At 45.0% G+C, this 20210-nt stretch overlaps 1 protein-coding gene across 1 annotated transcript; it reads right to left on the reverse strand.

Annotated features, from left to right (window-relative positions):
- Positions 1-1664: 1664 nt before the first annotated feature.
- On the reverse strand, positions 1665-18629 carry SLC25A33 (solute carrier family 25 member 33). Its single transcript, XM_032709106.1, has 7 exons — positions 18443-18629; positions 10680-10859; positions 7457-7534; positions 5878-5978; positions 4747-4813; positions 3219-3499; positions 1665-2249 (listed from the first exon to the last, which is right to left on the reverse strand). Exons 1-7 carry the CDS (start codon positions 18490-18492, stop codon positions 2047-2049), a joined length of 960 nt encoding a protein of 319 aa, XP_032564997.1. The 5' UTR covers positions 18493-18629; the 3' UTR covers positions 1665-2046.
- Between the last annotated feature and the right edge of the window lie 1581 nt (positions 18630-20210).

Consider the following 20210-nt stretch of genomic DNA (forward strand, 5'->3'; position numbering starts at 1 on the left):
AGCACTGTTTGACAGTTTTGCCTCCTATACAGCGAGTGAAGCTTTTGCTGCTCATCGTCTCCATAAAAAACCCGTGTCAATTTTTACTCAGCTGTTTCCTGTTTTAGCTTAGGAGGAACGTGATCTGTTTTGTTCAGTAAGACATAACAGAAATCAGTTATTTTTGCCTCACAATGAGGTATGCACACAGTCTGCTGTCTTTGCTGTAAGCTCCTACATCACACTGATGTCAAACATGACCTCGGGTACCAGTCATCAGCTGGGGTCTGGTGGGAACAAATGGGATCTGAATCCAGTTAGCAGCTCATTCTATTTCTGCAGCAAAACACCAGCCTGGAAACTTTACCTGATCAAAGACAGCCCTGCTCACTACCAGGCTGTTTCTCAGTGCTTCCCATGCTCCTTCCAAGCCTGCACACCACCATCTCTGCTGTGAGCGGTCCCTGAAGTCAAAGATGTCCATAAACACTTGTTTAGGCTCAAGAACTCAGCTCCTGCTCAGATTACGAGGAGCTCATTGTTCAGGTCACCAGGGAAGGCTGAAGCTGGGCTCAAATGCTGCAGGGTTTGTCTCAGCTGCCAAGGCAAATGACACTAATGAAGAGCATAGTATGGCCAAAGCAAACCACAAATCTACACATTTGAGTTCTAAAACAATCATAGGAATTATAGTAATTCCTATACCACACATGAATTACAAGGTACTGCTGCAAGTGGTGAAGATTATTGAAATTGAAACCACATTCTACTTTTTATGAAGAATTAATCTCAGGTATGCAGGATATTTGATTTTTAAGTGAAAGGCAAGAATTGTATCACGAGAACTGTTGAAGAATACCCCTTGGATACTGTGTTTGTGAAGGGGAAGGCAGACATCACAGCTATATGAAATGTGAGAACTCTTCAGAAGGCTGCACTAAGCTGATGAATCCTTATTGCCTTCAGCAAGAAATCAACTAATGACATGAAGGAACTATTTACATAGACTGGGGATTTTTTTGGTGTTAACTGCAGTGATGTGTCCACGAGATAACACAGTATCTCACTCCCATCAGAAGCACTGCTCTACAAGGATATCAAGTCAAGAGGGACTTATTCCTGAGTATCATATTGTAAAGCAGAATCCAGAACTGCATTTATAGTATTTAGGACATAGCTTATCCTCTCTTTTGCTCTCTAGACCCCTGGCATTGAAGCAGAAGGCAAACATAGCTCAATAAAGTCCCACTGCAGTAAAAGGATACCTGACCAAGTTACTCCATCTCATGGGATTCCCACAGGGCAGCCAGGCCACAATCACTGACTGTCCTTATGCTCTCAGGCCTGTGCAAAAACAAGGTCTAAAAGCCAAGTCCTGACAGATCTGTTTATACCCAGCAGCATAACCATGTATCCCAAATGCACAGGGGGATCAGAACTGTAGTTACATTTTTATGAAAAGCCTCCCAGAATCATATTGGAAGTGATTTTTCTAAGAGATTCTGGTGTGCATAGTTCACACCATCAAAACAGAGAAACAAGATTGTCCTACTTGAACACTCAAGAGTGTTCACACAGCAATGAATGATGCACCTTGAATAAACCAGAATTACTCTCAAACTTATTTGGGCATTTAGGGCATTAGTGCTAAAAAGCAACATGACACCAGTGCTAAGAAGACAGAGTTTCAAATGTCCAAACCAGTTCTCCTGTTTTAATACAGTTTTAATGAACATCAGTCCAAGAGATCACTTGATAGTATGAGGTACATTCCTTGACCACATATGGCTGTGCTTAAGGAAAAGGACAAACATATACTTAAATTAAATAGTGTAATTTAATTTAGTAGCATTTTAATCATCATCAAGTTAAAAAAAAAATTATAATTAACTATTAACGTTAATGACTTGAAACCTTTCAGAAAGCATGAATCCAAAAGGAAATATCCACAGGTGGTCACAGACTTGTAGTTTTCCCACCAGCGCTGCCACCTGCACCAGTCTCTTAAAGGACTATTTGTTCAGTGAAGGATTTGGTCTTCAGTCTGTAACCGAAGTCTTGGCTCTGCTACTTTGCATGGTCTTCTAAGAGATACACAATTAACTCGTAGGTGGACAACACAATGGCTGTGTTTGGGATCTGCCGGATGAGCTGGGCAAAGAGTCCTCTGTAGAAGGCCAGGTAACCTTCCTCCCGTGCCACCAGCCGAGCTGTCTGGATGAAAGCCTTGTACTTGGTGCCCTCCTCCCGCAGCCGTGTCCGTATGACCTCTGCAGAGCAGGGAAACAGCGTTAACAGAGCAAACCTTCCCCCCTTACAGCTTTCAACAGCTTTTATAACTACAGAGACGGCTCTCTGCTAAGTGTTACTCCCACATTCTCCTAGGAAAGCTGCACACAGCAGGACTATCATGCTAAGAGTGCACACTTGGCTTTGCTACTTCACTAATACATACTCATAATAATTCTTTCAGCTCGAGTTCTATCCAGTCTGTCACAGTTCACACCTATGCTTTAAAAGACAATAAGCACTGAAGAGACACTGCTTTGTGTTAAACCACTGATTCCATTTAAAGCCATCTTCAGCAGGCCCAGAGACAGAGGTCTGCTGCATGAGGAATGGTCCTTCATTTTAAGAAACGTGCCACTACCAGGAAAGGCCTTGTATGCAAACCCCAGGGACAGGAAAACCTTCCTGTACCAACAGCCTGCCAGTACATCCAGCCATGGAATCCTGGACACACCGCCCTTCAGGCAAGAGGAAAAGTTAAACAGTTCTTCATGTGGAATAAATGAATTGTTTGCTCACTGAAGCTACTACAGATCTAAATGCTTTACTGATGCTACATAATCAATATTGCTCTTTCTATACAACCATGGCACCATTCACATCTATCCAAAAAGAATAACACTGCTCAGCCCACAAGTGTTTCTTTCCCACAACTTGATCACAGAATCCCAAAGGCTGTGGGGACTTAGCTACATGAGGCTACTAGTAAAAACAGAAACATTAGGCAAGCCATTTCTTTTTGGTGTTTTTTGGGTTGTTTTTAAACCAGCAAGTCCCAAGCACCAACCATGTGTCTCCCTAGGAATGGTGGGACCAGTACTGAAAATGCACAACAACACGCAGTTGGCCATTCAGAGAACTAGGAATTTTCATCCCTAAACCCCATCATTTGTCTTGGATTACAGGCAACAGCTGCTCTACAGTTCTCATAAATGGAAGAGCTGACATACCGTGTGGATAAGCAATACAAGAGGCACAGCCCTTGGAAACAGCAGCAGCAAACATCAGTCCAAAGAAGTTCGTCGAGCTCCTTTCAGTCCCATTAGAAGAAGGGGGCGGTTGGACTTCCTTTAAGTGCTTTTTCAAACTTTCATAAATAGCAAAGCAGATAATGGTCTCAGAAATCCCTGCATAGGAGGCAGTCAGGCCCCTATAAAAGCCACGGATCCCTTCTGTCTGGTACACATGTCTAGCACACTGCAAAGCATTCATCGGTTTGGAGCCCCTGACTCTAAAAAATAAACAGAACAGAGCATATTATGAGTAAAGAAAAGAATTAATATTCAAAAAACACTCACCCTTATGGCTTTCAGTAGTTTTTATAACTACAGAAATGGTTCTCTGCTAAGTGTTACTCCCATGTTCTCCTAGGAAAGCTGCACACAGCAGGACTATCATGCTAAGAGTGCACACCTGGCTTTACTACTTCACTGATACATACTCATAATAATTCTTTCAGCTCGAGTTCTATCCAGTCTGTCACAGTTCACACCTATGCTTTAAAAGACAATAAGCACTGAAGGGACACTGCTTTGTGCTAAACCACTGATTCCATTTAAAGCCACCTTCAGCAGGCCAAGAGACAGAGGTCTGCTGCATGAGGAATGGTCCTTCAGGCAGCACTCCGTTCAAAGGTGCCACCCTGTGAAGTGCTGGAATTAAGTCTTATAAATAATTTATAAAGTTGTCGTGCCTTATAAGATCCTTCTTATTTGCCCTAACATGTCCTTGCAGGAGGGAATTTCCATTCTAAGCAGTCACGTTATTAGCAGAGTCCCTTATTGCTTCGATATCCATCAGTGACTGTGAATCACTCGGCTAAAAGATGCTGCTGTCAAATTCCCTCTCTGTCTTCAGGAGCTGTGGTTAACAGCAACACAATGCTGAAGGAGGCAAAACAACATTAAACCACTGCACCAGATTCTTAGTGCCTCCAGGGTGTTTGATGAAACTACACTAATGTGGCTTCTTTACAATTTAAACTCATCATCTTTCTGTTTACATGAGCATCAGCACCCTTGGCCTGCTGCAGTTAACACACACCTGCATGACCTGGATTCAGCACAAGTGACCTTTCCATAGCCTCTGTTACTGCTGTATCAAAGCATTTCAGTCCTTATTACATTTATCCTCAACATGACCCCTGAATTACAGAGGATTCTGTATGCAGGAATCTGGGAGGAAAATAATGCTGTGCTCAACTAAAGATTTACAGTGAAAGCAGAGACTGAACCAAACAGCTCTCAAGGCAACTTCCACATCCTTCTCAACAGGATCTGTGCATCCAACTGACACAGGACACACAGAACCAGAACTTTTAGTCTGATCAGATGGAAATATGGTGGCTCAAAAGGTGGAAACAACTGGGCAAGCTCTACTGAAGTACAAAGAGCCATGAGTAAAGACATGGAAGTTCAGTTTTCCAGAGGCTCCCTTAGCCATGCAGTAGCATCCAATCTCCCTCAGTCAGTCACTTACTTCCGTTCCAGCTGCATTCTCGTTTTCACCATCCATATAGGATTCATCAGGGAATTTGTGATAAAGGCTGGAGAAAAGAAAACCAAACACATAGCTGAATCCAGGCTGGTGGATTGTCATGACCTTTATCCCCCTGTGCAGTGATGCAGTTCCAGTCACCAGCTCTGGCTAGAGGTGTCAAAAGCCCCCCAGGTTCACAGCTTTACAATCTCATGTTAAACTTCAGGAGGCATCAACCAGTGGATCCTTCTTTTTTGCACCTATTTTAACATGTATGTCATGTTCCTAAAGGCTGCTGCAGACAACATCCCTTCCTTACTGACTGGGTTTTGGAATCCCAGCTCCAAGCAAACCCCTGGGAACACACTCCTGGACTTGTGCTCCCCAGGGCTGTAGGTGGTGCCCTTGAGCCGCTCATTAACAGAACCCACCCCTAATTAAGGGCTTCGTTTGGGAACGGTTATTTTTAGTGACCACTCTGATGACTGATGATTGAACTAGCAGAGCTCTTCTGCAGTATTTTTCCTACACGAACAAACCATTTTCCCCAGCCTGGTAGGAAAAATACAACATCCTGAAACAATGTGGCTAAAACAGTATCAGAAGTTTGCTGGTGTCCACTAATAATTTTTTTCATGCCTTCAGAGACATTACCAGAGCATTGCAGCTGGAAAAACATCCCAAATTAGTAAACAGCAATCTAGAAATATTTCAAGGTTGAACAGAAAAACAGTTCCTCCACAGACAAAGTCAATTTAGGAGCTTGCAAACTACTGTCTTCTGGCACGAACCACCTCAGACTAAGTGCACATTTTCAGAACATGCCACACACTGGCCTTTGTACTTGTTTATATACCAATATCACCCAGAGGTGTCAGCCAGCACTGGTGTGTTAGCCCAGGTCCTGCACAGACAGACAGCCCAGTCACCACCTGATGATCCATTCTTTTAATTTCTGAACTATTTAGAGGGCCAGAAGGAGTCTTGTAGCAACAGCAGCTTGGAATAAATACTTTAAAGAATTAAGGTGCATCTCAGAGCCACTGTCTCAGACACCAATGCACTGCCTGCTTGAGGGCTGGACACAGGAGCTGCTGCAGACCATGGGGAAGGTGAATTATAAACACAAACCTGCAGAACCTGCAGAACAGACATGTACAATGTTGCTGTTGGGCACAAACATGCTGTTGAATTGCTCTTTGGCTTTGGAGTAGCATCCAAAGTAGACAGCTCTGTGGGGAAAAAAAAAAGAAAAGCAGTGTAATACGATGTCAAATGAGACAATTACTGTTCTGTTCTTCTCCCCACCCCTGAAAACCAAACCTCTCTCCAAAGAGGCCTCCACGTGACCACTTCCATCTACAAGGACACAGGAGGTTTTGTTTGGCTTTGGGTTTTTTTTTTCCCCTATTTGACTTGACACCTACAGGGTAAAAATGTTTTACTATGAGAGGTAAGATGGTCTTGCAGACAAAGCAAGTTAGACCTGATACCTACACCAGCTCTGGCACTATACACTTTTGTAAACTTGGGACTGTCACTTTCCCACCTGGAGCCCACGTTTTCCATAAATTTGTGCAGCACTCTAACTGCATCAGCAGCACTTCATGCTTTAAACACTTAAGCCTGGACTGAAATAAAAGTTTTATACACCTCAAATCCCTACAAAATGCACAGGAATGGAGGAAGCTCAGCTGATCTGCAACAATCAATGGGCTGAGTAAGAAGCTGCCTGAATCAAGTAAGCTCAGCTTAGGGAACTGCTAGAAAAAGGTGGATAATGGTGGCTACAATTTGAGAATTTCCATGAAGTACCTTACTGCAATCTTATGGATGAATGTGAAGGAACACAAAAGAGAGAATGAGTGAGTTGCATGGACAAGCATGGATTGGATTCAGATCCCTGCTGCTGCAAAGGTTACCTGTACAGAAACAGGACTCCCTGCTTCCAGAGGGGAACATCCCACCTACTAGGCAAGAGGCCAGGCAGGGAGTTCACCACTCTTCAGGTTCCCTTTAAACTGGTTCAATTTTAGGCACAAAACATCTGCCAATTTTCCAGTGGTCAATGAGTTTTAACACTTCTTAGACAGAAAGATCTTCAGCCCTGCCAAGACTGGGACAGCCACAGGCACACGTAGAAGCCCTTTCAGTGCCTCTAAGACTTCCAAATGCAAGCAAATTTGTAGCTGCTTTTGTTGTTGCTGTTAAAAGAGGGACACACTCCCTTCTGGGGTTGTGTGGCAGCAATGAGACTCCTTCCCCCTCAGCTGCAGTGTTTCATTGGAGAAGAATTCAGGCAATCAAGGAGCAGACAGGTATCCCTGCCCCCTGGCATCCAGCTCCCACTCACTGCTGGGCACTGTTATGTATTCAAGAGAAGCAGTATAAGCAGTATATTACAATAATGCAATTATTAGTCCTACAGACTTTCCTGTACTACTTTCTCTTGCTTTCTCAAGCACATAAGTGGCTCTTGCAATGACTTGGAATTTAAGTGCTGTATTTACTCTGCATCTTACAGTGTTACACAAGTGTAAAAACCAGATTTCTACCAGTGTTTCTTGGTGTGCACACTGAGCAGTACCTCTACAAATCTCACTTTACAGACGGGATAACTTCATGGCCTACTATTTTGAATCACAAATGCACTGTTAACATTTGTGTTGGCGTCTCAAATGTTACTTTTAGCAATAGTTTAACTATTTACCTTGATGGTGCAACTCCAACCAAGTTCGGACCCAGCCCTCGGAACAGTGACCTTGGTCCTTCTTTTTCCAGAATCGACCTTAAAATAAAAACAAAGATAGTATTTAGGTTAAAAGTTACATTTCTTGTTCTGTCAGGCAGAGAGTCAAAAGAACTATATAAAAGCAATGAGTATTACTGTGAAGCTATAAAGATTTTAAGCTACATGATATCCTTCAGCATTAGTAGAATTATACACTACTGAATAAAAGCCACTGTACCATAAAATTCAGAGCAAATGGGTGGCATATGGCACCAGGTTATAATTTCCATTCATTGAAAGCTGTCAGGAATTGATTGAAAGTTTCCTGGAGAATCCAGTGATAGTTGAGTCTGATGAAGAAAGGATATTTTTGGCATTCTCTGCATCTAAGCAATTCAGGAGTTTGCCTCCTGTACAGTCCTGTACAGAGACATGAAAAAAGAAATGCTTTTCCCTTCCACAATGACCCAGTGATGACACAAAGGTGAAATGTGGCAGCCATACCACAAGCTATGTGAGTGCACAGAGACAGCAGCTCTCCAAACTGAACTCCCCATGTGAAAACCATGCAAGAAAATCCAGATAATTCCAGGCTCCATGGGTAGTCACTGCACTCACTGCAACTGCCAGTTTTCAGAATTTGCTCTCTAGGTCATTAGCACTGTTGAGAGTGTTCCCCACAGACTTCAAACCCAAGCTCATTAGACAGGAGGAGATACATGAGCTTCTGAAACACTTTTTTTCTGCAGCAGAGTTGAACTTTCTGTATAAACTCCAGGGCTGAGTGTCTCCAAGGAGACAGATCCACCAACTACTTGTTCTTTGTCACTTAACAGTCACGACTGCAGATTCCAGCTGGGCTAACTCATCAGAATCTTAAATGGATTAGACAAAAACAGCCTGTCCTTCTGGAATGAACTTCTATCAGCAGCAGGCTTAACCTGCCTCCCTGGGTACCTGTTTTCCTTCTATTTACAGCAGTTAAGGGGCTTTCATATTTAACACCTTTAACCCTTACAGAGCAATTTTACAGGTAGGGCTCTAAGGGCTGCTTCCACAGCCATATAATTTTCCCAAACCTGGAAGCCCAAGTCATACTCAGTTTGGCAATGAATGCATGACCAAGATTGAGAAAGGGTTAGAAGAGTAAAAGCAAGAGACTGAACTTCACTTCTTTCTTCATACGTTTTTATTTTCTTAGGTTAATCAACAGCATTATCTGCTCTTCATAGATGCTGCCTGCAGGGGAATGACAGCAGAAATATTTTGCTCTTACTTCTCAACCCTCTAAAGTAATCAGCTTGAAAACCTGGCAATACACACAGCTAAGCAATTCCTGAAGTGAAATGAAATCAAGATCACAGTCACCATACTTAACAAGCTTAATAAATATATTAAAAGGTTGACCCGATTTTAAACCATTTCCTCTCCCCCTAAAAAAATGAGACAGCCCCAGAAAAAGATGGGCCCAGAGGATGAATTAAGAACCTTTTGCCTTAAAGTTTTCACCTCCTTTAGTTACAGCTGCCTAAAGTCAAATGCTGCAAGGTGAAAAGACAGCAAGGGAAAGGAAATGCAAATCAAAGGCAACTGGCACTACCTCACGCATTCAGTCACGAACTGCTCTAGACTCACCTCTGAGTAGACAAAGAAATGTTTGGCAGGGGAAAGCAGGCTGTTTACAATACAGAAACTCAAGTGCCAGAATGACTCCCAGGCAGAGAGCTCTGCAGAGAATTTGAATTAGCACTCCACTGTTATATAACTGTGCAGCTTCTCCCCAGGCAGGCTGCCAGGCCTGCTGGCCTTACATAAAATCATTCAACTTGCATTGCCACCCGGTGTTTTCTTTGGCATTCCTGCTACCTGATCTCAACAGAACCTCTCTGCATCACCCCGGGGTGCCCAGGGAGCCAAAAGAACTCAATCCTTTTGCAGGAGGTCTGACCCATATGTCGATGGTGCTTTGGTATTAAACACAGTGGCAGGGATTGGGATGTCAGAGCTGCTGGTAGAATTTGTCAGCAGCTGTAAGAGAAGTAATTTCACATTTGCTCTTCTTCATGAACACACAGCTGAAAGGGCACAGCGAGGGCAGCAAGTGCTGCAGCCTGAGCCACTCAGAAGGCTTTTAACAGAGACTGTAATACTGGTGTAGACAGGATTGATGGATAATAATAATCAGCAAAGACAACATCTAATAGCAGAGGAGAGCTCATTGTCAGCTACAGCCAAGAAGGTAAAATCCTCCAAGTAGATATTACATTTTAAGGAGTGCTTTTGCCAAAAGTGTTCTCCCCCACTGCCTTAAGTTTCAGTTTTAGATCGTCCATACAAAAGTACAGCAAGCGTGTCTTAAAATGTATGGGAACACAGAATTCTGGAGGTCACCTGGTTCAAAGCAGTGCCAGCTTCAAGGACAGACCAGGGGCAAACCTGCAGCACCAAGGGTAGGAATCACAAACCTGGTTACAGTGCTGGCCCAGGGAGGTGAAGGAAAGGCTCTCACTTCTGTATTAGGCTGCAAAGAGAGAGTGCTTCCCGAGAGGGATTAAAAATTCCCTCCATCAAACAGGTAAATGGGCAGCAATAGCAACAAGTATCTCTACAAGTTACTCAAAGAAAATTGGGAACAGCTCCAGGAAAAAGACAGTATGTATGATTTATGCAGTCCTTCAATCCTTTACCAGGAATTGCCCTCAGTTAGTAAGGATTATGTCTGCAACGCTCAAAGGACACAGCAAACACGATTATTCCAAATGAGTGACAAAGATGACACTTTTCAGTGTTGAAAAAGAGAAAAAAGTCCTTTCTGACAGTTCCCACAAGCTAAGGTACATTAAGATCTTACAGACTGTCCTGGGTATTGACCCCTAGGAAATCATAACTACCAAAAAGCCTAAAATGTGAGGAGACAATTTAAAAATAACCCTCCAGGCTCTTATTCAATTTGGAACGTTTCTAAGCACTGGAAACAAATTCCCGTGGAAGTTCAAAGGAGCACTCAGGAGTCCTGAATACATCTGTGTTTTTAAAAGAACCATTTCTCTTTCTGTGGCTGAAGGCAGAAGCCCAACTGACACGAATCTTTCCAGTGCAAGTCTGGAGCAAAATTTGCATTCTGTGTTTGCACAGAGGAAGGGAAAACTCGGATCAGTGGAGTCAAGGAACAGTGAATGAGAGGAGGAGCAGCAGCACTCACTTGAGGACACTGAAGAGCCCAGGTGACACAGATGTTGGCCTGACCATCCCTTCACCACTGATGGTCCCCAGCTGCACCTGTGGGTAGTAGACAGTCCGGAAGGCCAGCTTGGAAGATTGAAGCCTTGTCTTTATTACCTCTAAGGGACACGTAAAGATGGCACCAACTGTTCCCCCACATCTGCAAAATACAATTTAAACAGAAGACAGAGGTTGAAAACCAAATCACAGCACAGTGTGTAAATAAAACCTGCAGACTTGTCTCCAGTTGGTTCTATGCTGTGGACAAATCATTAGGAAACAGGGCAATTTTGGCAGGAGGCAAAGGAAAACTGTTCCCATGCCCTGGGGGAAGGGAGAAAGTTGGAGAAACTGGTAGAATGATGGTGTGTAGTGATGAGATTGGTAAACACAAAGGTGATTCCCAGCACTAACACAAAATCCCTGACTGACCATGGGATGGTCCCATGTTCTACCACGACGTGGAATTCTGCCTGTAAAAGCTTCAGAGGCACCCATGTTTCAGAGGTTGTTGTCCTAAACCCTTGGATGGATTTTCTTATGGGAAGCAGGAAGTTGGCAGAGGAGAACAAGCCACTGGGGATTAGGACACTACAGACTGAAAACACAACAATATAAAATTCTTCACCACTTCAGTACTTATGATTACAGAGGAGTAAATATAAAAACTGTACTAAGTTAGGCACTCTTAAATAAAAGAATGGATGTCAACTTTTTTGGGGGGTTGTATAGAGGGAAGGAAGCTGCAAGGATGAGAAGGAGGGTGGGAAAACAGAATAACAGGGCAGACAGGTTACTAAGGAACAGCCCACCCCACTCTGATAACAGAACAGAAATAAAATATTATACACACATGATCCTATAATAGCCATATATTCATCTTAATACTGTCACACTGAGCCCCATAAAAAGGACACTTGGCCAAGAATATAAAGTGTATGAGTCCTAATTTTCATTTTAATCAGTGATCTGGAGAGTGACTGGTCAAACCCATTTCTCTCTCTGCTGCTGTTCCTCTGTCATAATTGAATGTCCCCTCTGGCAAACTTCACAATTAAACATAATGCTGGGTTTGGCTAAAAGGTAATAAAATCTACATTTTATTACTCAAACACACCGGGATTTAACTAAATATTAGACTTAACTAAATACTTCAGGGTTTTTTTTTAAGGGCATTTACTACAACTGAACTGATTAGGAAATATTTTCTTTGTTTACACAAGTGTCAAAAGCACGTGACAATTTTCCTTACAAAACACCATGAGTCAACAACCTAACTCTCTTTGATGTTCATGTGAAATTGTAATTTAAATAGTTTTCCATGAAAGGGAGATGAATTTTAAAAAATGATGAATTTAAAAAAATAATCCCACCCTTTTTCTTGTGTATAAAAAGCCCCACTGCTTGCTAAAGAACATTACCTGCACTAATTTGGGAACAGAGATCCGTAGAAGGACATTAATGAATGTACTAGTGCATATTTCCTAAAGCCCCTTCTAGACATGAACTACTTTACTAGAAGAACTTTTTTTAAACACAAGGAAAAGGGCAATAGAAGAATGGCAAAAAGATCCCAGCTGTACATACTGTCTTGGAATTGAAGGTTATAAAGGCTTTATCCAGTACAGTTTGTTTTTGCTTGTTGAAACAGTGTGTCTTGCATCAACAGAAACCACTCTTTGCCAAACCCCTGCAGTTTTTAACAGCCTGACCACCCTGGCTATAGAACCACAGAAATGAAGGTCTTCATAAGGTTCAGAAGGACATCCCAGACCTCATGGCCAGGGAACACAACTTGCTCACCACAGCTTTCATGATTCTGTTTGACAATGACCCCAAACTGTGCTTTTCAGATGTTAAATGCATCCAGCAGAAGAAACTGTTTTCACAGAGACTGACAATATGATTTAACAGGACTGTTCCACGAGTTTCTTCTCTAAGTCCTTGCTCCTTCCTCTTCCCTGCTGAGAGGGATAAAACCCTAAGCTTGGGACAAGCCACACATCCACAGTGACAGACACCACAAGAATGGACTTTGCCTTCTCCCTTTGGAGCACTTATGCTTTGAGTGCTGCCTGAAGTCAAGAGTCATCCATGGAACTGGGTCCACAGCAGCTGAAAGTGTGTCATTTGGCTCAGAAATGACTGTGCTCACAGACCTTATCAGGGCTGATTATTTTGTGTACTGACCCAGGGCTCGGAGCAGAGGTCTCTGTGTCAACAAGAGCCTCCAGTTCAGCGTTCTTGTTTTGTCAGATAAATCTCACGTTGCTCACACTTCTCTGAAATTAGACCTCAGGGGGAAAAGGTCGGTCAGGAATGGCTTCTCCAGCAGAACCTTTCCTGTTCCACACATAACTCCAGGCAGAAAGTGTTTTGAGGATCCCCCTTCCAGGTCCTCACTGATTCCTTCCCTAAGGTGTACATCCAAGACAGATACAAGTACATACAATTAACACCTGACTAATCAGCCAACTCAGAGCAATTGTAAGTCTGTGGGAACTTGATGAAGAGAATTTGATTGCCTTAATTCCCGATTCATTCCTCTACCAATGCTCCACTATTGTGTACCCTGTCTTCAGTCCTCATTTATTTCACATTTATCACCATTACAACAATACTTTGTCAGTAACGATTCATAAATTCAGAGCACTGAAACTCTATTTGCTATTTTCTGAACCACCAGCTGCTCAGTCTAGTGACATCTTGCCATACAGTTTTTTAGCCTCTCTGGCATATTCCCTCCTGCATCAGCTCTCTTCTTGCCTTCCTACTCCACTCCTTGCCTTTCATCCTTTTAGACCGATAATCCAGTTAATTTATGCAGCCTTTAATATTTAAGTACTTCTGGCAATGCACATGTAATCCTCTCATACTCAGCACAATGAGTGAATATTTGCAACACCAGTTTTAACAGCTCAGAGTTTATATTGTCAGTGTGACATTTAAGAAAAAAAACATTACCTAACAGAGCAATTCTCAAAACGTCACCAGGGTGCACACACTATGTCTCAAATATAAATATACTGCAGATAGTTCAAGTTAGGACTTTGATGTTTTGGGCAGTTTTTTCAGATGAGATTATTTTCCTCTGCATGGGAATTCTACACATCCCTCCCTGGTGTTGCTCCAGTCCCTGGGAACATGCCTGAAAAACAACACACTGTGCACAAGAGAAACACTTTGTATTCCTGGGGTGTTCCAAATGCCTGACTCTGGGAAGAAAGGAGAAACAACCTCAGCTACATAAACAGCCACAGACCCCAAAAGGTTCAGGGCTATGCAAGAAGATAAACTTGGTTTGAGAAAATCTTATGCTGCAATCAAGGCAAAGCCTCAAGTCTTCATACTGCTGTGAGTCAGGGATTTTTTTAATCCATCAGTGCAGAACAATAGTTCCAGAGATGTTAAGCAGTGTTTACTGCACCAGCCTCTTGCAAAAATCCCACAACAGTGCCTGAATCTGTCCTTAGTGAAAAGACAGAAACCTCCCTAGAAACGTAACACAATGGCAGAGTATTTTCAACAGGTCAAACACAGTGATACATGGAGAAACATAATGTATTCTACATTAACAGCTGCAGAAAAACAATTTACTTCCATAAAAGAGAACACTTTAAAAAACACGCAGAAGAGTCACATCTCAAAATCCAACTCCCATTTCTCCCTTGTTGCCAGCTTCCTGTCTGTACAAAGTCCACCCCCAATGTACCCATGACTTGCACTTGAAATAAACCCTCAGCACCCACCAGAACAATTGACAGAGATGCCAAGAATCTTAATTAAGAGTAAGACTTACTTCATCAGTCCTAGATTTAATCACTGAGCAATATTCTCAATACAAATAACAAGACAATGCTGAACATTAAAGGGAGGCCTGCAAAACAAAGATCTTTCAGTAGAGTACCCCTGACTTCACCAAGATCACAAGCAATGATGATGGAGCTGCCTGGTTAGAGAAATCACAGCTTGTAACCAGCCTGACACATTTTGCAGTGGGAGTACATGAAGGTCTTCTGGTTTTCCAAACCATGCCACGTGGTCTAACGTGACGTGCACAGCAGAAACAGTGAGGCAGGTTCTACCTTGGAGATCTCATCACCGCACTGTCAACACTGTAAAGAAAACAATCTGCTGCATTCTCAGATTCCACAGGAAACCGAGTATCACAGCAACGCAGATTGTTCCTAATGAATTTTAAGATATTGGTCATTTGACTGAGACAATCCACCTGTGCCTAGGGAGACAGAAACCACTGTGCCCTCAATTCAAAGCAGCTGGGTGTCACCCACCTTCCCACATTAATGCTTCCAACTCTTATACAGGTGGCTTAAGCAAGCTCTGGGATCTAAGGCTGCTTTTCAGAGCCACAGGAGCAAGGGAGTTGTGGAATTAGGCTTCAATTCCAAGACAGAAAACAGCCAAGTCACAAACACGGTTCCATTCAAACACTCCCCCAGTCTGCACCAAACTACTCCAGAACACACCTCACACAGGGCCTGATCCATTCAAACACTCCCCCAGTCTGCACCACACTACTCCAGAACACACCTCACACAGGGCCTGATCCATTCAAACACTCCCCCAGTCTGCACCAAACTACTCCAGAACACACATCACACAGGGCCTTTTCCATTCAAACACTCCCCCCAGTCTGCACCAAACTACTCCAGAACACACCTCACACAGGGCCTGTACGAACTCGGGATTAAAAGTTTCTGCCCAGGTTTTGCTCTTTGCCAGTTCTAGGAAGGGCACTGCAGCCTCCCAGTACCACTTCTTAGGAAATCCCTGTAGTAAACAGCATTACTCCAGCTGGAAAGACAACATGGAGTAACCTCTGCTGCAGCAGCTTTTCCTAAACAAAAACAAGCAACAACTGCCCTGACCTGAGCAGGGAAACAGGAACCCAGGCTTGTAAACAGCCTTATATCTGTTGTGCAACTGGGGCATCATTGTCCCTGCTGCCTCCAAAACCTTCCCAGCCCTCAGAGCCATGTTCCCATCAGAACTCCAAGACCCTTTGGTTTGCTGTTACCACTGGCAGCCTTAAAAGGGACTACCAGAAACTAAGGGGCCAATGAGTCCGTTTGCCTCGAATAACCTGGTTAATAGGAAACCATCTCTTTCAACAACTGCAGAGCACTTTGCAACATTCAAGTGCATTTCATCACTCCCAGGCTCTGAAGTACTAAACACTTCTGTTCTGGCCACTGAGATTATCTGAGGCTGGCCTGGTTTGTGCACACATAAAGATAGTGTATTACATTTTAATCTCACACCACCCCCCATCCTCACCTTCCCAGAAAGCCATGGTAGCAGCAATAATGTCTCTATTCAAATTATTTCAAGTGAATGGGCTGCTTTATCTGCAGAAAACACTTTACAAGTGAACAAAGGTTGGCATCTTACAGGACTTATAAAGTATTCTGAACTTCCAGCATTTTCTTTGGCTGTATGGGTAATTTTATCCAAGGTCCTGGTTCTGCAAGCAGCTTTATGTCACAGTACAACCCACTTACTGTAACAGGGTTCTGTGAAATGAAGTGCAAAGGTAAAGGTATATGAAGGACTGAGGAAAAGACCTCAACAGAGACTATTACTCAAGCACTAACTCACTAATTCTCTCTAAAATTCCTTTGGGATGTAATAGATGCAGCAAAACATTATCACAGCTGAGCTCCTTTAATCAGGCTTTATTGAGCAGACATTCTCTACCACTACTGCTATTGAAAAGCAAAATGCTCAAGGCAGACATGGCAGAGAGCCTTTTATCTAATTTGATTAGGGTTTCCAGCTTGCCTGTTAGTGGGCTGGCCCAGCACCCCTCCAAACACACCACCTATTTCCCACAACATTTCTTACATGTAAGGAAAGGCATTTTAATCACTCAGGCACCAGTTTGATGTTCCATTTCTTGTTCTATCCACTGAGCCCCAAAAAGTGCATTTCTCACTTGAAAAGTAGATAATAGAATTAATAAATGTGCACACACAGAGAGAATATGGGAATTCAGGGCCTGAAACTGGGAGAGCTCTGAAATAAACTGCATGGCAGGTTGGGTGTGTGTGGGGCCAGACACTTCAGCCTTGGCTGGTGCTGGAGGATCCTAAATCTGCTGTCTCATTTTCCCACCACAGAAGTGATGGCACACTTTCACTTGTCCCTTAAATAACAAGAAATGCAAAACCAGCAATAAGGTCCAGCATTAAAACCTTAAAAAGCCCATTTACCCTAAAAGGGCATCTCTGTCCCCTGTGCTGCATCTTCATTGCTGCTTCAGAACCAGATCAATCCTATCCCACCAGAGTGCTCAGGGGGGATATTTCCTGCTGGGTTCTCCCTGTGAGCTCTCTCAAAACCAGACTGGACCTCGTGCCTTCCTGGGCCTGCTGCAGAAAGTGTTTACTGGGATCCCTGGAGAAGAGTACAACAAATCACTGAGGAAGATGCTGACCACCCAGTACTAGATTAAAACACTAATGAGTATAAAATTCCTATTTATTTATAGTCTGATGAGTTACATGAGGACACCAGGAGCTCTGGATAGGCATTGTTGGTACCCAAAGAAGTTCCATGTGTACATCCAGGTCCAGCTTCTGTCCCAGGTTCCAGGTACTGCTCTGATGCAAGTGGGGGAAGAGAGGACTCAGCACAAAGTATTCAAGCCAGCAGAAGTGTCTCTGAAAAACTGAGCTCTGTTGGGTTTAATATTATATTAAATGAACCTATTGCTCCAAGGACATGTCAGAGGAGACTGAAATCTCCTGTTTAGCAACAGAAAAAAAATCGGTCTGCTATTAAACAGATTTAAACTGACAACAGATTTCATGTTGGCTTCCCAACTACCGTCAGCTGACAAGCACTACGGAATATTTTATTACTTAGATAATTTAAGCTGCTAAAAACTTAAAATGAAACATTTCTGACAAGGGCAAAAGTGCACTTAATCTGCACGACAGATGATTAAAAATTAGTTTACAGCATAAAATTTTCTCACTGGATTAAACAACTGTCTAGAGTTAACTAACAGGGCTTTTTGGAAGGGATTTTGGCTGGGGGTTTGTGGGCTAGGGTTGTTACTTTAACACAACAAAGCCAGTACATTTACAGGTCCTGGAAGCAAGAAGTGGCCTGGAATGCCAGGTCATTTGCACACAAGTACCAGGCCCTTCTCGAACTCCCCTTCTCCCCACTGCTCTTCCCTTTCGGGAGCACTTGCTCTTCAGTGTGATCACACGGCTCAGGCAGTTACGGGCTCCGTGGAACGCCTCCACGTCGACCGCCACCGACCAGCCCTTCCAGAGACCATGGAAGGGCTGAGCCGACACCTTCGTTCCCCAGCCCGCGCCGCGGCCCTTGGACAGACCCGCAGCCACCCGTGCGGGCAGCGCTTTTTGGGCCACACCGCTCAGCCCCTGCCCGGCCCCGCACGGGAGGGCGGATTTACGGGGATCCATCTCCCCGCGCTCTGCCGGCTCTGGAGCTCACCCACCGCGAGTGTCACAGCGACCAGCGCTGCCGGCCTGACCTCGGGCGGCCCCGCGAGCCCTCTGCCCTTCCTGCCCGGGGCGCCAAGGATGGATTTGCTATTTCTGGGCGGCCCGGCTCCTTCCAGACGGCAGCGGGCACAGGGGGAGTCCCTCACGGCTGGCACGGGGGGGGGGGAAAGGGGGGCAGAGTGTCCCCATCCGCCCCTCATGCGGGAGCCGGCGCGTCCCTCCCGGCGGGGCCCGCACTCACCCGCCGGCGAAGAGGTGCAGCAGCGTATTCTCCTGCGGGCCGCCCGCCATGGCCGCGGCGGGGATGGCGGCGATGAAGGGAGGTGATGAAGGGAGGCGATGAAGGGAGGTGGTGCGGGCGGCGCCGCCGGGCCGCGCTCGGGCCCCGCCGGCAGCTGCGGGCGGCGAACGGGCCGCGCGCGCGCACGTGACTCCCGGCGGGCGGGGCGGGGCCGGCCGCGCGGTGACGTCACCGCAGAAAGCACCGCCCCTCGAGGTGACGTCACTGGTCACACACTCCCGCCTCGCCGTGACGTCACCGCGGGCGGAGGGACACGGGGGGCGCGGGGGGTGACCCCTGCGGAGGTGACAGCGGCTCTGTGTGTGTGTCTGTGTCTGTGTCTGTGTGTGTCTGTGTGTGTGTGTGTGTGTCTGTGTGTCTGTGTGTGTCTGTGTGTGTGTGTCTGTGTGTGTGTGTGTCTGTGTGTCTGTGTGTGTCTGTGTGTGTCTGTGTGTCTGTGTGTCTGTGTGTGTCTGTGTGTGTCTGTGTGTCTGTGTGTGTCTGTGTGTCTGTGTGTGTCTGTGTCTGTCTGTGTCTGTCTGTGTGTCTGTGTGTGTATCTGTGTGTCAGTGTGTCAGTGTGTCAGTGTGTCTGTGTGTGTCTGTGTGTGTCTGTGTGTGTCTGTGTGTCTGTGTGTGTATCTGTGTGTCAGTGTGTCAGTGTGTCTGTGTGTGTCTGTGTGTGCCTGTGTGTGTCTGTGTGTCTGTGTCTGTGTCTGTGTGTGTATCTGTGTGTCTCTGTGTGTGTGTGTCTGTGTGTCTGTGTGTCTGTGTGTGTCTGTGTGTGTCTGTGTGTCTGTGTCTATGTATCTGTGTGTCTGTGTGTGTGTGTGTGTCTGTGTGTCTGTGTGTGTGTCTGTCTGTGTGTGTGTGTCTGTGTGTCCATGTGTCTATGTGTATCTGTGTGTCAGTGTGTCAGTGTGTCTGTATGTGTGTGTCTGTGTGTCTGTGTCTGTGTGTCTGTGTATCTGTGTGTCTCTGTGTCCGTGTGTGTCTGTGTGTGTCTGTGTGTCCGTGTGTGTGTCTGTGTGTCCATGTCTGTGTCTGTGTGTCTGTGTCTGTGTATGTCTGTGTGTCTGTGTGTGTGTGTGTCTGTGTGTCTGTGTGTGTCTGTGTGCCTGTGTGTGTCTGTGTGTCCGTGTGTGTGTCTGTGTGTCCGTGTCTGTGTCTGTGTGTCTGTGTCTGTGTGTGTCTGTGTGTCTGTGTGTGTGTGTGTGTCTGTGTGTCCGTGTGTGTGTCTGTGTGTCCGTGTCTGTGTCTGTGTGTCTGTGTCCGTGTGTGTCTGTGTGTCTGTGTGTGTCTGTGTGTCAGTGTGTCCGTGTGTCCGTGCGATGGCACTCACACGGCCCCTGCCGTCGCTGTCCCCTCGGTGCTCTCGCAGGCGGCTCTCGGAGCGCCGCAGTGCTCGAGCCAAAGCTAAAGCTCTGGCTTTGAGACAGGGGAGATCTGGATTGGGTATTAGGAAAAAAAAAATACAGTGGTCACGCACTGGAAGTTGGTGGAGTCACCAGCCCTGGGAGCGCCTGGATCTGGCACTGGGCGATGTGATTTTAGTGGTTTAGGGGTTACATTGGTAGCACTGAGTGATGGTTGGGTTTGATGATCTTAAAGGTCCCTTCCAGCCTTGAGGATCCTATGATTTGCTCTGCCCCACATTTTTGGGGGCACACCTGCCTCAGGTACAGATGTACAGTAACCTGTCTTATAGAGACAAAGCCCAGGCTGGGTCC

This window comes from Chiroxiphia lanceolata, chromosome 22 (assembly GCF_009829145.1).
Source record: "Chiroxiphia lanceolata isolate bChiLan1 chromosome 22, bChiLan1.pri, whole genome shotgun sequence".
Taxonomy (NCBI): Eukaryota; Metazoa; Chordata; class Aves; order Passeriformes; family Pipridae; genus Chiroxiphia; species Chiroxiphia lanceolata.